This window comes from Lagopus muta, chromosome 3 (genome assembly GCF_023343835.1).
Source record: "Lagopus muta isolate bLagMut1 chromosome 3, bLagMut1 primary, whole genome shotgun sequence".
NCBI classification, from domain to species: Eukaryota; Metazoa; Chordata; class Aves; order Galliformes; family Phasianidae; genus Lagopus; species Lagopus muta.
In genome coordinates, this window is record NC_064435.1 from 50,523,014 (window position 1) to 50,541,137 (window position 18,124).

The 18,124-nt window shown below is 41.3% G+C and overlaps 1 protein-coding gene across 8 annotated transcripts in view; it reads right to left on the reverse strand.

Moving 5' to 3' along the window:
* The window catches only part of PPP4R1 (protein phosphatase 4 regulatory subunit 1), a 59,684-nt gene extending 41,560 nt beyond the window's left edge, over window positions 1-18,124 (reverse strand). Inside the window, exons 1-4 of one of the 8 annotated variants that reach the window (XM_048938578.1) lie at window positions 17,918-18,124; window positions 17,604-17,648; window positions 8,076-8,187; window positions 3,303-3,387 (exon numbers count right to left, since the gene is read on the reverse strand). In XM_048938578.1, the coding sequence (XP_048794535.1) occupies window positions 3,303-3,361 (59 nt within the window). In that variant the 5' untranslated portion in view covers window positions 3,362-3,387; window positions 8,076-8,187; window positions 17,604-17,648; window positions 17,918-18,124. Of the gene's footprint in view, window positions 1-3,302; window positions 3,439-8,075; window positions 8,188-17,162; window positions 17,236-17,374; window positions 17,491-17,603; window positions 17,649-17,917 lie in introns of those variants that run through there. The other 7 variants (XM_048938577.1, XM_048938573.1, XM_048938576.1 and 4 more) reach the window with 7 other exon arrangements.

Consider the following 18,124-nt stretch of genomic DNA (forward strand, 5'->3'; position numbering starts at 1 on the left):
CTAGATCTCCCCTCTTTTTGTTTGAAACCACCCCCCCTTCTCTTACGACTATCAGACCAGGTTTACAAGGGAGATCTGTCTGAAGCTTAGAGAAGGCTCTCTCTTTCAAAGACTTATGATATGTAGAACAGCACCAAGAGATGAAAACAGCTTCCTGTCTCAGTGGGGATACTTCCTGCATGCCAATTCTAATTTTTAAAATACATGATGAAATTATGTTCTTGGCTCTTCAAAAGAGAATTGGAAAGGCTTACAACATGAATTTGAGATATTGATCTGTAACATTTAACAATTATGCTTAATTCCTTGGAAATAAATTGACCCCTCGGCTCCAAAAAAGCCTCATTCCATAACAGAGCATATTTTCTAAATTTTCTAGATTTATTGCAGAATCACAAGAATATAAAATCAAAATGGAGTCAGGAATAAAATAATCCCACTTAAATAATTAACTGCCTTATCAAATACAAAAAACAAAATCTTTCTGATGCCAATCTCTCTACCACCTGGAGTCTAGAAAGCAAGAAGGCTGCCTTCTACAGACCATATTATATAACCTGAAAGCATCCTGAAACATCCTAAAGACACTATCACCACTTCTGGGATTTAGATGAGTCACAGAAGATGTCTGCAGAGATGAGGCAGAGCATTTCCAGACTTCCACATTCTGTCACAAGCAGTACTGTTCCAATAGAATTTCCATTTTAGTTTGCTTCCATTTAGTTTTTATCTGTGCTGCAAATAATCTGTTATTCAAATCTATCACATATCCTGCTCCTCTGCTCCTTCATTCCTTCTCACAGCTGGAATTCCAGCCAGCAGATAAACTCTGCTAGGACCCCAACACAAGCACACAACAGAACTCTTTTGCAACTTCTTATGTAATATTCTCTAAGGGAAAAACAATGAAGTACTTCAGAACAGAAAGCAGCAAGCTAAGAAGATGACTTAACAGTGTCTACGTCAATAGCCAGGACTGATAATACTGACAAAATTCTGCTGCTTTGGTTTGAAGAAAAAGAGCAACAGTAATTCTTTAAATTGAGACTAGGCTGATGAAACAAAAAGGATCTGGTCAGGTACCATCTTGCCACTCAAGCAGATTGACTGGTGACTGCTGCACACTTCTGAGACTTCCTTGAGAAGCAACTTAATGACAATAAAGCATAGGAAAATCCTTATAAACAGTGGGGATGTAGATCACAACGTGCCAAAAATCATTACAGCATCCACTTCCACTGTTGAGAAAGCTGGAAGAGAATTCCCCATCTTACTCTCTTTTCTCAGGTCATCTTGTCAGAAGCTATACATTATACTTAAATAAAGAGGCAACTTCTCTTTGCAAATTTAGGTTTTATCTACTAATACGTCTTAGGATCCAAACAGATCAATTTCCATCTTAAAGCAACCACTTTGACCCTCAGACAACAACTAAGAAATCGCAAGTGCTCAGGAACTGACTCAAAGGAGATGAGGCTTTTGCAGTAGTCAGCAAAAACAATTTCAATTATTCATTCAGTAGCATCACATGCTGCAAATGTGATACATATGCAGATGACTAATCAGACAAAATGACAATAAAACCAAATGAAAAAGGAAAGAATACTTAAAATGGCACAGACAGACTTATTTTTCCTTTTTAAGAACACTAAAAGGGAATTCATCAATTTAATTGAAGAAAAAAAATCTTATCCAAATTTATCTGTGCTCAATGACTAACCTTGGGCACTTACAACTTGAAGCTTGAACACACATGGAAGTTTGCCACTGAAACATGGTTTTATTAACTCAATCATATAACAAAATCTGAAGCTACGCACAGGTAATTGGATGCGGTTATACCATTTTAATGAGCCATAAATTAAGCTACATTTAAGCTGTTTACTTCAATCTTTTGTCCATGAAGCACTCCATTTCACCTCTGTCTAGCAAAAATGTCTCCAGTATTTTCTCAGACTGATGCTAAATCATCACAAGCTGTCTGTAATCATTCACGTTTAACTGCTACTTGGTCTTATCACTATAACATGCAATTATCTATATTTTCTTATACTACATGAAGCACCTAGGCCTTATGAAGCATCAATCAACACGCTTATACCAGCAAAAACAAAAAACAAGAAAAGAGAAAATTTCTTTATTCCACCCATTTTCCCCTGCAGAAAAACTCAAGCAAGCAGAGGATGCGCAGAGCTGGACAATATCATCAAAAAGATTTAAAAATCCTAAGCTTAAGCTTATGCATGCCTCATATCCAAGTAAAGCATTAAGACTCCAATTCTTGTTTAAAATTGAAGACACAACTTTGGTTTCTGAGTTTGTTCTCCACTCTACTGGCTTTTATTACAGGTATTTAATTGTGACAATTTATAGGTCTACAAGGTTATCTCCTCTTCCTTTCCTCTCCAAGAAACTGAAACAACAAACACCCCTTGTGCCTGACAGTGAAAAATACAACAAACTTGCAATTTCCAAAAAACAGAAAACTTTAAAATCAGGCTTTTCGGAACTAATTTATACATACAAATTTACGCAGGCTATAAGAAAAATCGTAACGCATTTGTTAAATTCAGTTAAATCGGAAGGAAAACAAACCAAGATTCCAAACTGGAAAGTGTTTACATATGGAGTGTGGAATTTTAAGTACACTTCACATGACTGAAGTTAAGAACATGGTTAAATCCTTACAGAACAGGGGTCATGAACAATAAAATAGAGAGATTAGTCTATAGGATGGTTGATCACAAACTTATGTTCCATTCATTACTAAATTAGAGAATTCAACGTAAAAGCAAGCATGCTTTAATAAAGATGTTCTTGGGAGGTCCAAATTAAATTCTGTTAAAATAAAACACCAGAAAATGTCAACCTCAGTATATTCTGTACATTTCCACGATCTTCTAAGTCTTTACAGCTAAGATTACATGCTAGTAAATGTTGATTTTGAACTTCTAGATCCCATGGCAGTGTTTGTGTATGCAGGCTTGTGAAATATTCTACAACACCTCTGCTGCTAAAGTGAAGCAACTAGGTTAGTGGCATAACAGAAATAAAAAAGGGAAAAATATAACTACAGTATTAGCCTCAAATAGCAAACATTTTTTGTCACCAACATTATTTTGCTCTCTGTAAGTAGAAGCAGCATCATTAAACTAAAGGAGGAGTGGAAAGCGGAGAATTCTTAGGTATGTTTTTTAAAAACAGTTATTATTTGTATTTCGTGCAAATTAACTTCCATCAGATTTGAATGAGATGAATGGCTTTGCATATTGTTAGCCAGACAGAACGTTAAAAAAGCATACCTGTTAAATATGTTCTCACTTGCAGCGTACTTGTCCAGTCTTCCCAAAGGCGTCAACATTTCATCTTGTGAGACAAAGTCCAGGGCTGAAGGTATAATAATCACATCAGACTCTGAGCTGTAGTCATCCACACCAACTATCAGAGACATCAGAAATACTCCTTACAATCACAGTAGTTTAATACTAAAATGATGTCTGTTGTTGGTCTGAAATACAGAATTCTAGGCTAGGCTCCCATGACAATACGTTTACTAACCACACTAAATCACTTCCCCAGTTTATCCAAACCCCAGAAAGCTTTTTCTATACAAAAATGATTATCTACAAATAGGATTAAATGAATTTTTAGTGATTTCCTCTAAATACCCAAACACGATGTATCACTAAATATCCACGGTTTAATCTGACCACCAGTATTCTATATACCTTACATTTTTTTTTATCAGGCAACTGACTTTTAGCTTTTTGAACATACAGCCTAAAATCATAGGTGCAATTAGTCCAGAGATAAGAAGTTAATACAACATCATCTAACACAAAAGTTTTTTAAAAATGAATGAATTAAGCACATTTAAATGTTCAGATGTGTGTTGTTATATCTGACTACCAAAGTTCACCTGCTGAACTTTGCTGAACTACTAACCAGCTCATCAAAAAGCAACTTCATATTAACAGAAACCACAATGAAATGTAAAAGAGGTCCCTGCCTGCTCTGTAGAGCTACTTGAAATTGGGACTTTGAAATACTACCATTTTTAGCTTCCAAATGCCCTCTAAACTACTCAAACATGCAACAAACACCCTGCAAATACAACACACATCTGCAAAAACCGCAGCTACAATTGCTTAGTTGCAACAACTACCCCAGGTCACTTTACTTCTGAAAATACAACACTGCAGCACACCACAAATTCAGTCTGACCAAATGTATCTGAAAAGCTTATGGAAGATCAGCAAATATAAACAGATACCATCAATGTAAAAGTCCAACAAACGGAGAAAAGGAGTTTCATACAGCATTATGTAAACTGGTTATGAGACATTGTATGACTAATTTCTGTGTTTGACATTCTGAATATATAAGTGGGTACCATGTGCTGAATGTCGCCTTTGTTGTATTTCAAATGTCAAAAGATCTAACAACGAAAGTTCTCTACAACAGTAATATTTTTAGAGATAAACTGAGTTAATAGCATCACTTTACCAGCAAAAACAGTTCTCCCACCTTCTATGCTGAGAATCAATGGACACTGTTTAATTGCTCATAAATAAATCTTTGGATGTAGGCCCTAATTATGCAGTTACCGATAGCATATAAAATCGTTAATCAAAATGAGACAAAGAAATTATTGGAAAAAGAGAAGGGTACATTAATGGTACTTCTTAAAGAATCTTACAAATTCAAACTTAAAAAATAGGAGCAAGGAAGAAAGCAAGCTAGGAGCTGTGAAAGACAAAGTAGACAGCAGGGCAGTCTGGGGACACAAAGTAGTGCTCTTGGATATGCCTAAGGCAAGGGATAACAAACTGCTGAGGCTCAAAAAAAGGTCAGTTGCATAAAGCTGTTGCAGCAAAAAAGGAAAGCACTTGGCAACCCAAGGTTTACACAACTGTTTGAACTTCTGTTTGCCCAGACCTTAGGAGACCGAGCTCAGGGTTCAGGTTTGTGGGTTTTGTTTTGTTTCCCATGTGTCAGGGCTTTTTGTTTGGATCAATTATCACAGGAAAAGGTGAGGGAAGGTAAAAATGCACTGATGCAGCAGGTTAGATTTTTACACCAGGTAAGTCAACAAGGAACAGATTGCATCATTCCACAGATGTAAATTCAACTCGTTGATTCAACTGAACGCAGAAGTTTTCCTGTGTTAGTAGCTAGGCCAAGACAGCTATGCCCACACCTTTCTCACAGAGACCTACCTCACTGCTGAACATGAGATCCTACTCACACACAGACTTTTCAAGGACGAAACACCTCTGTGGCATCCATACATGAATTAAGTCAGATGTATATTCCCCACTGAAGAAAATGAACTGCATTCTCTTTTTTTTTTTTTTTTTTTTTTTTTTTTTAAATATATATAATTATAATTGTATGCTTCACTAGGGAGCCAAACCACTGCACTCTGATCAATTTCTTAACAGACCTAAATGAATACAGTTCAGCTCCTGGGGGGGGGGAAAGCATCACTTTAATAGTCAAGTGAAATTAATTTTTTAACAGGATCTTACATTCCTATTTCAAAGTCTGTAGATCAGACCATACATTTCAAAGCATAAACCAAGGAAAATATTACAAATATAGTCACCTAATTATGCTGTTAACTATCAAATGCATCAATGAAAAAAATACGCCAACCCTTATACCAGCCTTCATTAGTTTTAGTTCCTTTGCTCTCAACTTCAACTTTGCATTCAGTGTTTCCTTTTCCCTTCTCATTAATTCTTGTCTAATACTCCCACATGGGTTTAACAAAGATATCATCTTAGCTGCTACAGAACATGAAGATGGCTCAATCTGTGTATGTCTTAACACATAAACATGCACCACAGCTGGCTGGATATCTGGTGCCTTTTATTTAGTGATCTGAATGTTCTCATACATTTTGCACGGTGAAAAACCATCTAAGTCAAACAAACTGCTAAAACCACTCTCTTTCAGAAATATCAATGGTAAACAAATGAGTAATTGTTTCCAATTCATTTGTTTGAGGTCTCACACTAGTTAAAACAAAAAATAAGATGTATGATTTGCCACTGCAGTGTAAAACGAAGTTTAGTGCTACAATAGATTTGATGTGTTTTTGCTACGGATACTGAGCAACATTAGTCAATGCCAGCATTTCAGATTTCCTTCAGAGGAGATTGTACAAACAGCATCGTTCTAATACAAGCAACACTAATATCAACTGTGAAAAAGAGCGTGATTAAAATCAATCCCTGCATAAACAGACAATGTTACAAAAAAGTATTGTTACCTTGTCTTACATATCCTTTTTCAATCTCACCATCAAGACACTGATTCAGGCAAGCTAAAAGGAGCATCAGTCCTCTACACTTGAAGGTTAATCCAGAAAGGTGTCAAAAAGGCTTAACTAAATATGAATACTGCCTCTTCAGCACTCCTCTACCTTCCACGCAACTCTGAGCACTCACCCAAGCACACAGTACCTTTTGTGCTATATACTTCACAAACACACACAAAAAACAACTTGAATACATGTTTTGGCTTGTTCAAATGTTGAACATTCAGATTCACTGCCACTTCAGAATGCATGCCAAGCAACAGAGCTTTCCTCTCCTCATGCAGAGACACTGTAGGTCACTTTCCCATTTTTCTCCACCTTTTCAAGCTAGTACCAGGACGCCAAGACCAAATGCTCAGAAGGCCTTCAAGCTACAATCCACCACTGAATCAACTGAAATTAATGCAAGTTGAGTGCCTAAGTAACTCTGAATCTGACCTCAAATGTTACTGTCAACTTCTGAAAGCAACAGACCTGGAAGAGATTAGGAGTTCTGATAAAAAAAATCCTGTCCCATTAATTCCAAGTTGCTAATGGTGGTGGGGTAAGGACCATTAGTCAACCAATGATGTGAAAATCAATCACAGCGATGCTACTTTTTATCTACACTAGAAACAAAGTAATGCAAAATGTATAAATGCATTAACATATCTGATGGTTTGGGTTTCTAATAAGTACCTTGCAAACTGCTCTTCAAATAAGCACTGGATTTTGTCTCAATATCTGACTACCACTGAGCTGCTGCATGACACAAGCCAAATAACTTCTCTCTGTTCTTGTTTTTCCAACCGATCAGTTCTTTAGAAGTCTTTTGCATACATTTTTTAAGGCTTGTCTCAGTCTTGCATCTGGTGCATGCTACATCAAGAATACAGTAAGACATACAACTGCCTATAAACTGCCTGGTTTATGGCAGGGACACAACAATTATTTGCCACAGCTATTACCATGGACCATGAAGCCACTTTGCTGAGACAGTTTAGAGGTGCTTTGTCAACCAGTGAAAAGCTTGGCTGAGAAGTCAGACACAAAGGGAAGTCTATTTACAACTCAACCCCCTTCAGACTATGGCCTATGGGCCTATTTTCAAATTAGGTAATTTCTATTCTGCATCTCATCTTCACAGTATCTTTCACAAAGAACTTATATATACTGCATCTTTATAGATAGACACAAAAGATCATGTCTGGAAAAATATCTACTTTTTTATTTAGTAATACATGAATGACTTTCTACCAAAGACTGCTTAGCAGCAAAGTCTGTCATAGTCTTCTGTATCTCCTATGAGCTCCACAGCAGAAACATAACCTTCACTTTGGCACAGAAATGCAGGAATGAGAAAACGGGTGTTCTAAAGATGAGCGGTTCTTTGCTTCTCAAAGGTGAGCAACATGCAATTTTAAAGATTCAAGATTTCCATCTAGATCCCTCCTTTTATCATCTGCATTCCCAAAGCATTTTCCAGATCTATTAAAGAACCTGTGGCAATTGCTACAAATGTAGCTAAATTGTAAGTTTCTGTTTAAGTGTAGTACAGGTAATTTGTTAGGCCACAAGGATGTTCAGGTCAATATAGCATTAAATGCAGAAAGGCCTTTGTTCACATTCTGCTGTTCAAGCAAGTAATTTTTCTGCTTAACTGTAAAGTAAAAATATTAGTTCTACAAGCCCAAACACAGATAACATACCACAAAACAACTGTAGCAAATTCTGTTCTAAATCACTGTCTTCTATGAAATAATAAATTCACCTTGCAGCCAGATTTCTGCAGAATACAAGTAGTATTCTCAGCCTTTCAACATTGTAAACACATTATTTTCCGTCTCATTTTCTGTAAGAGAATCATTTTGCATCTTGATGTTCTGAAAAGAGAAATCCACCACAGCAAGTGAGATTCTTAGTAGAGCATAAAAGCTAAACATCACTATTTACCCACAGTTAGAAAATCATTACTCTTTTATTATGCACTGTATTCCACCTCCAGTTCTGCAGACCAAAGCGTCAGTCGTGCTGTTTCAGTCTCATTTACAAATCTACTGGGCTGCTTCAATAACATTAATCAAATGCTATAGCAAATATTACCAAATATGTTTGTTTTGCTGAGTTCTACCACCTCGCATGCCTGGCATCATTTATAGATAACCATAGATTCCACTGCCAGAAAGTGAGATCTGACCCACCTGTGAGGTACCACAGCAGAAAAACATAGCAGATTTCAAGTCCAAGTTTACCCTGAAATGTTATCAGCAAAAAAATGCCAGTTTCAACAGTGTATGATTTTATTCAGCAATATACAAGACTGGTGAACGGATAAAAAGGATTTGCGGGTGATAATTCCGGTCTGGCCACCGTATTAGCAGAAATAAGAACCACACTTTGCCTTTTCTGTCTCACCTCCAGTCTCTCCCTTCAAAAATGAAGCACTACCCCCTCTTGAGCTCCTGCTCTGTGCATAGTAAATCACACCCATATGCACAGACCTCACTGTCTGCACTCCAGGCAGGGTGGGCTTGGGTTTGAGGGTGGGAAGGAAAGAGAAGAGAGTGAGAACAAGCATGGAAAAAGGTAAGAAGAAGGAATTGCAAAGCAGTTCTGATTCAAAGTCACTGTGCTAACTGCAAGGCTTACCACATTAGCCCTCGTGCAGCACGTTCATAGTAGCTTGCAAACAGCTTGAAGCACAGACAGAGCAGACACATCAGAATAGAGCCTGACTACAGGCTTCAGGAGGGGAGCATTTAGCAGATGAAAGAAAGACACAGGAATCAAAACCAACAGCTAAGCTGTTTACACACAGAACTTATGCAAGTACGGCGCAGCAAATTTAAGAGCCACTAGACTAAACATAACAGATTAAGGGAATATTTTCATCTAGTAAAAGCCTTTAGAAAAAAAAGACAGTTATCAAACACGCCAAAGGAGTTGTCTTTCTCATCAAACATAAGAGAAAACAAAGGGCAATACAAAATCCTTTAAGCAACAAGGACAGGTGCAGCTACAAACAGGTCCGTCTCTTTGAGGCAAACACAAGCAGCACTACAAATACTGGTTTGCTCTGAAACAAAGGAAAATAAATCTCCATTTCTTATTACTCACTAGCCATTAATTTGCACAACAGCAGAATATAGCTTCTACCAGTTCATGGTCAGACCTGCAACAAAAGCTAAGCCAGAGGAAACTGACACAAAAAGAAGGACATCCGAGCTCCCAGTTAAAACAATCAACAGTTTATATTTTGTCCACAGTTTCCTGTTGGGAGCATGTCACGCCCATCACCGCAGTATCCAAGTCTCCTGTTATTTAAGCCCCCATCTATTGCCGCTTCCAAACAGCTGCATGCAATTAAGACTCCTGCAATGATGCTGGACTGAAGTAAGTCTGGCAATGCAAGCAAAGAAGTTAATCAAAGGTACTTTCTTGTTCCTTGCAGTCAAAGCTGTCCATCCCCTAAATATGTAGCACTGCTACTCTGTGGCTATTTGAGAGCTTTCGCAGCATTATGAACAGAACCCACTTCCAAGCTGCTTCTTCAGCCAAGCTGTTCTGCCTCATCCTATACCATAGGATGCACGCACTTGCTCTGCTTGGAGAAATACTCAAGCCCTGCCCCTAATGGAGTATCTATTACACACAAGAACATCATGTTCACACTGGGTATACTTCAACCTTGGGCTAACAGAAGAGCTCAAATGCTACAGCATTATGGCATAAATGCTCTGAAGGTTTGTTCTAGTTCTGCAACGCTCTGAAACCATGAATTCTTACACATCGGCTACAAACCCAGCTGCTCCACTTGATTCAGTAGCTTACTTTGGCTGGTTCAAGCACAGTCACTCAAATATGCCCACTTAGGTTAAGCACTGAGAAGGCAAGCTCTGTGACTTCCACATACACAGACAACCACTGGCTATAAAATACAGCTTTGCAACAGATATCACCTTGCACTTCTTAACTGTACTTCTCCTCCTTCCACTAAAATCCTGAACAACATTCTTCAGACTTCTTCTGACAGAATTCAAGACTCTTAGTGGAATAAACCTTTGTGCTTCCCAAGCATTCCAAGGTTGAAATTCTTTCTGCAACTCCTCAGTCTGTTTTTCTTCCTGCAGTCCTTCATAATAAAGTGTGATCTACAGGAAAAGGTTAGGAAGTACTGAATATATTGGAGTCACTCTTAGAAAAAGAAAGAAAAACTATGATAGTTAATTTCAATCCTTTTTTTCCCCAATTAATTTCCTCTAATAAATCATACATACAGGCAAACTTGCACTCCAAGTATCCCTGCATACTAATCAAGCTGTTTCTCTTGCAGGCTAGAGAGGAAGGAAAAGGTGGTCTCTTTTACATTCAAATATCTGGGAACTATTTAGACACTATGGCAACAAGACAAAAAAATACCTAAACAGGCCTGTTTAGCAGAGAAAAGCATTCCAACAGCTTGCATTTTCATTCCTATAGCATGACACTTTTATTAACTAATATTTTTAGATTTTATGAAAATTGCATCCCAGACTGACACATATTTATTGTGCTGTTTGCCTCTTCTTATTCTTGGTCTTAGAAATAGTAAAGCAAACAAACTCACTTCACCAAACCAGTACTTACAACTCTTACCATGGTTTTTCTGCTATCACAAACACTATTCACAGACACACATTGATGCTTCTTTAAAACTATCCATTGGACACAGTTTTAATGCCCTATTAACAGAAAGAAGTGCAATATCCCACCCAAACCAAGAAAAAGCCACATCATTTTTTCTTATGCTATACCTTCCAAAGCAGACAGAGAAGTCCTACTGGTCTGGTTTCCTCCAGGGGAAGCTGTCCCTGGCTCACTCCCGGGTGGGCAGAATTGTTATTCCAGCTCTCAAGGCAAAAGCTGTTTGTTACATCTGTATCTGCTAGTGCAACAAGCCATCTTTTGCAGCAACTACACTCTTACAGAGAAAACTTTCTGCACATCCGAAGGGGAAGCCTTAGCAGGAAGAGACAAAACACATTTCATCCTTATCACGCTGCAGTCTGCCACCTCCACAATAGGTCAGCAGAAACAAGTCTGTGAACACCAAAGTCTCACTTTATCTTAAGACTTTGATAGCTTTCATCTCTTTCCTGACATTCTCCCTCCTTCCCCATTTTCAAGCAGGAAAAGAGAGAAGGCAGAGAACACCTATAGCCGTAGGAAAACATCAGGACAAAACAAACCAAAAGAAAACCCAACACAAACACCCAGGAGCCAGCAACCTTAATTGAGGATTCCTGCCAGAGAAGGGAACATAAAAGGTGGTTGGTGAAAAGTGTATTTCCACATCAAACGTGATGTGGCTGACCTTGGGAAGCTGAAAGCCTGGAAAATTGCCTCTTCTTCAATCCTCTGCTAGGTGTAATGGAAAAAAAAAGCACATGCTGCTGCACAAGGAAGGTTCATTACCCTGTACTGAATCAAGAACAACCATTTCCTCACATCATCTCCTCCTCTCTAAGATCCTAAAACGCTTCTCAAGAAAAAGAGACAAGCCGCTACCTATGTGAGACTGCTAAAACTAATTCCACAGGGACACAGCCATCCCCCTGAGTCTCCCACTTTCTGTGAGGATCAGTCACCACATCAAAGGGCAGAGAAATAAAATGAAGAGTCAGGAGAATTAAAACAGGACCTCCAGGGGAAACAACAGAATTAACACGTATGCTTCATTTGCACTGAAAACTGCTTATTAGATTCCCAACTGAACAGAGCGTCAGTCACACCAGAGAACTGACTCCAAGCACTGCAGAACATCTGCCATTAATTCCTGTTTGTTATTTTTCACAACTGAGAGGTTAAAGATTGCACACTACTGAAACGCCAACACAGTAACTCTGAATATCTTGGCACTCTTTCACCAGAGCTACGCCTCCGAGGAGACCAAGAGGCCAGCACTGCAACACAGCATTTGAGTGTCACATTGGAAGCTGAACTACATGGAAAGCTGGAACTAAGTCCAAGGAATGACCTGGTGTTCAGCCTACAAAGAACAAGTGACAGCGTAACAAAAGTTTTTTCTTCTCATTTTTCTTCTGTGGTAAAGCAACCACAATACAAAAGCTTCTGATATCACTGCAGGACAGGCACAGTGAATTTTAATAGGTAGAATGCATGTTATCTCAGTATATGATGCTTAATCTGCAGCAAAAAACAAAAAAAGAGAAGACACAGTATCGAGCTGTGACTGTGAGTTGACACCAGTTTTATTGGGAAAAAAAAAACCTGTGACTTTAAGCATAACCAAAAATAAATCCAAAAATGAAACTGAAATTAATATACTTCAAACGGAAATAAGATTCTATGTGGGAAAATAGTTGTGTGCTTCCCAAAGACTAATAGAATAATTCAATTAATGCATTCGACCAATACAAACTCACTGCTAACGCCAGCAGATTTGCTGACTGCCTGGAACGAGAATATATGGTCAGTGATAAACTAGCTTTCGACATCTGCAGATGCTCAGAGAGCACTTACTTCAGCTCAGCTAAATAAGTGGTTCATTCATTCGCTGCATAAAAAGGCTAGAAAGACCCGCTATCCTTTTCCAATCAATGCCAAAGAATGGAATACTCAAAGCAGATAGCTACTAAACTTACTGGGTTGTCTTTTTTTTTTTCTTCTTTTTCCTGTAATCCTTCAGAACTGTTTTATCCACTAGTGAAATCCAACCACTAACAGTTTTCTACAGTTAACAAAGCTATTTATTCTCTTTGGACCACTGAATGCTAAGATTTCAGAAAACAATAACTACCACTCAGTTTTCCAACATGACAGTAAAGCTTCAGAATCTGAATGTCGAGCTAAACAATACTAAATACAGCTATTAAATCAGAATTTCTTTCCTCTACTGATTTAAATCACAATTACAAACCTGAATTCAGTAAAGCAATCTCATTTCACAATCTAGATTCTAATTACAGATGGTTGTTTTTCAGCATACACATCCTGCACACATCGATGAGCAGCCTGAAAGAAGCAAGCACCACGGTACACCTGATGGCATCTATCTGAAATGATCGGTTCAATCTGCAGAAGCATCAACCCATCCAGGAACAGTCACAAATAACTTCTTATTAGCAGAAATAAGTAATTCTATACTCCTTTTGTTTAGTTTGCAATTATTTGTGTAAGGTATTTTATGCTTCCTACCTAGCTTACTACACTATTCCATTTTGGTTTTGTACGCGCTAAACAAGTATTTGAACAAAAGCCACATTTTCATTTCTTACTGTGCACATACTACATCAGCTTTCAGATGCAAAACGAAGGAAAGCAACAGTCTAAATAACTGCCCAGTTGAAACTGAACCATTTTCTTATTTTGCACAGTGGCCAAACAGGATGGGGAATCTTCTTGCAAGCTTCCACTTGGAATCTTCACCTCATTGCCATTATGGCTATTTCTTCTCCATTTTTCTTTTTTTAATCTTCACAGATATTACACAAAGATTTACATTATGTTCATTTCTACATGGATGAAATGCAATTGAGTGTCACTAACTGAAGGGTGGGGAGGGATGGACCCTAGAAGGGGAAGACACTAGAGCTAATAACAAAGTAACAAAGCTACATTTCACAACAAGTACTCACATTTACCAACTGAATTTCTTTTATAACCCCCTGCAGGTCCAGCCAGCAAATACTCACTGAAGATTCTTTTTTTGAAAAACTTCAGACTACCAAACAAGGAAAAGCCACTGGCTGAATACGGGATACAAAGAACATCTTTAATTACTATCGTAGCTTTTGACATCAAGAGCTACCTGCATAGAAGCAAAAAATATTCACTGGAATTGAGGAAATAAAATACTGAAATGCCACTTGCTAAGCTATGCAAATACTTATAGGAATTATCAGAGTAATGTACCATCAGGTGTAAAGTATGCATTCACCTGGAGAAATTAAAAAAAAAAGTCAAGAAAAATCAGAGCTTTCCAGTGGTTTCCAAGCAACCAAGAGCAGAAAATACCAAGCTTGCAAAATAGAAATGCAAAGCAAAGATGAAATTAATTATTTAAAAGTCAATCCAGCTGGTTTATCAACCACTCTCTAAAAGCCTTTCTTACAAAAGCTCCTGTTTAATCTCTGACCTCTTAAACAAATAAACAGAAGACAATTTTTAAATAGACCCTTTCCACACATATCCAGACCTACTATCCTACTAGCAAACTCACTGCTCTACCAATATGTACAAATGTTGCAGTTAACATAAATATTCCTCAAGTTTTCTGTAAGAAAAGGTACACTGCACTTTACAAGCAACATTAAAACAGCACTCCAAAGATAAAATAACACACTGTTCTCTATTTTGGGTAGACCAGCATTCAGTGAGGAGGCACAATGACTGAGGGCTGGGACAAATTGTACAGTTGTACAAGTTGTTGATTATAATTCCAGTTTTGAGTAAAACAGAATCACAGCATCACTGAAGTTCAAAAAGCACACTAAAATCATCTAGTCCAACCATCAGCCCATCCCCACCATGCCCATTAACAACATCCATCAGTGCCACATCCACGCGGTTCTCGAGCACCTCCAGGGACGGTGACTTCCCCACATCCCTGGTCAGTCTGTTCCAATGCTTCACCACTCCTTCTGAGAAAGTTTCTCCTAATATCCAACCTGAATCTCCCCCGACACAACTTAGAGCCGTTACTTCTTGTCCTATCTCTGTCACCTGGGAGAAGAGGCTGACCCCCTCCTTGCCACAATCTCCTTTCAGGCAGTTGTTGAGAATGTTAAGGGCTCCCCTGAGCCTTCTCTTTCATTCTAGAGACCTTAAAGACAAAAATCATACAACAGCTGTTCTTAGCTCTGAAAAACTATGTTGATGCTTCCTTTATTACTTTTAGCAGCAACTGTGTATTGTTGTTTCCTCAGCTCCAGGACTTCCTCCTCCTGCTTTACAACATGACCAATAAAAGGTACCTAGAGTCACATCCTTGATATCGCATCCTTATTTTCCGCTGTACTTTTATTGTATTAGAAAATGGTGAATCACATTACTAATTATAATCATCAAAAAATACACCTCTGCCATCCAGAATCAAACCTAGACTCACTGATGAGCTAGAACAGAGCACCCACTCTGCTACAACATGCTAAGCCGCACTCTTCACCAGAGGTCCAGCTTCGGACATCCAATCTAGATCCTTACATTCACATCTAGCCTTAACCACACCTCCTGTTTTTTTCCGCCAGTGTACTGCACAGATGTTTTACTACCATTTGATACCAGATGAGTTAAAAACCCAAGGACAAAACACCATATTGTTCACTTTGATAAACTGCCATTCAGAGGATCTCAGTCTTTTCTTACAAATCACTTACTTTTTTGTGTTCAGTGCATTTAACAGCAGGGCCACAGCTGCCAGCATCACATGTGCATAAAAGCAAGAACATTCATTTTTCTTACAATTGCATTCCAGCACATCAGGAATACACCTCTAAACCAATTTCTAACCCCACTGCTCAGAAGAGCTGTGAACAGTTGAAATATTTACGTGTACTACAGGGTGGGGTTCAGCCTTTGTAAGCCAGGCGAGAAACATGCCTTTTTGTCTTTCCTTCCTTTTTTTTCCAAGGCATCTTTAACCTCTGCAGTCATGGAATGCAATCCCAAATAACACACGATTTGGGAAAACTCTCACAAAATGCATAAGACCAGCTGTTCATGGATAGAAAATGTGGTTATTCCCGAGGTATGAACCCAGTGCTCTTGCCCAGAGATGCACAGCCTGTGTAGTTTCTCTTTAGCTCACACCCACCACCTGAGCAGAACAAAACCACGTAGAATCAAGAACCATAAAACACACACTGTGCCTGAATTACATCCAAACAGTACACACTGATTCACAGAGATTTCCATGGAAGTTTTTTTGTTTGCTTTCAATACATTTAAACATCAAGCTATTCACTTTTATCTCCTTCTGCCAAAACCTCAGTCATTTTTAATGAGGTTTCAGATTTTCAGATTTCTATCCTGCCTCCAGAAAGCTCTCAGCTGGACTCAGTCATCTCTCCACACACACACACAGAATTTCTTCCTTTTTGAAGGCAAACCCATAACATTCACACCGCCATCAGGGAACACACAGACTCAGAATCATCTCTCCCATGATACAGTCACATCTTTCTCCACCTCCTGGCTGACAGGCGAGAAAAATCATCTTCTTCATAGAAACGGAATGCACTTTGAAAGCGTCACTCCTAAGGAAGCCCCCGCCTAACCACCAAATAATAGCAGGGAAAACTATCTGCATTTTCAACGATCAAAAGTGAAAAAGAAAAAAGAAAAAAAAACAAGGGCCTCGCAAAAAGGCTCTTTGTGTGAGGCAGCACGCAACAAAAAGCCTCGAAACACAGGATCCCCACAATGAAAATGAAGACGGAACGTGCTTACAGGTAGACCTGAAACGCTGAAACGTCACTCCCACGAAATCGTAAGCCAAAGAAAGAAGAATAAAGGAAGGGTTCGGTTTTCCTCCTGCCACCTCCCCGCGAGCAGACTGCCGTGAAGCAGCCAAACACCTGCACACAGCGACAAGCGCACCCGGGGGGCGGCTGCCAGGCGGGAGCCGCCTCACAGGGCCCGGCCGCTGCCTCCATCTTCACTTTCCGTGCGGTTTCCCCGCCGCCCGAGCTCCGGCGGAGCGGCAGACGCCGCTCACCTGAGCAGCGCCTCACAGCCCGCTCCACACCCCCGAGCCGCGCTTTGAACCGCGCTCGGCCCCACGTTCCCTGACAGATCTCCCTCCCGACCCTCTCCGCATCCCTTTCGAGGGGCACAACCCCAACAAAAAGCCACCCACGTGCTCCCGGCTCGGCTCCGGCGCCCTCCTCCCCGCCCGCCGCGGCCATCGGAGCGCGGGGCGGTGACCCGCTCCCCCCGCCGACCTCCCGCCGCTGCCGCCGCCGGCCGAGCGCTGCCACACCTCCCGGCGGGGCGGCCCCCGGCGCCCGTTAACCGCCGCCCCGCCCGCTCCCCCCCTTCTCCTCCTCCTCCTCCCGACGCCCCACGCACCCCGCTGCACGCCGCCAACTTTTCCGCGGCGCCCCCGCGGCAGCGCCCGGCGGAGCCCGGCCGGCCCCGCACCCGCCCCGGTGTGCTTCATGTACAGCGGGGAGCGCGGAGCATGGCCTCCGCCTCCTCTCTCCCTCCCTCCCCCTCCCACAATGCACCGTGGGCATCCACGCTCTCAGCCACTTCCTCGCCCGCCCGCAGCCCCCCGCCGCCCCCCAGCCCCACTCACATCCGTCGATCTCCTCTTGCAGGTCCTCCTGAAGCAGCGACAGATCTGCGGGACACAAGCAGCGTGGGCCGACGCGCTCGCACCCCCCGCCACGGGTGCCCCGTCCCACCCGCAAGCCGGCCCCCCGCTCCCTGCCCGCACCGCCAGGGCTCAGCGCGCCCCGACCCCGCGCCTGGGGCTCCCGCCGCCTCCCGCGGCCCGCAGCCGGACGGGGGAGGAGGGGGCGCCGCCGCGGGAAGCGCTTCCCGAGCCGGGGCGGGGGCGAGGAGGGGGAGGCGGCGTGAGGCGGGGAGGGGGAGGGGGGTGCTACCTACCCGCCATCTTGCTGCAGCCCCCGCGGGGCGCCGGGCTGCATCCAGCCCGCGGCGGGGCAGCGAAGGGGCGGCGGGGCCGGAGGGAGGACGGGGCAGAGCCCGGCGCGGTCCAGGCCCCGGGCCCGGCGACGGCGTCTCCCGCGTCCCCGGGAGAGGCGCGCAGGGAGCGGGCGGGCGGAGGAAGACGGGAGGAGGGGTCTGGGCCGG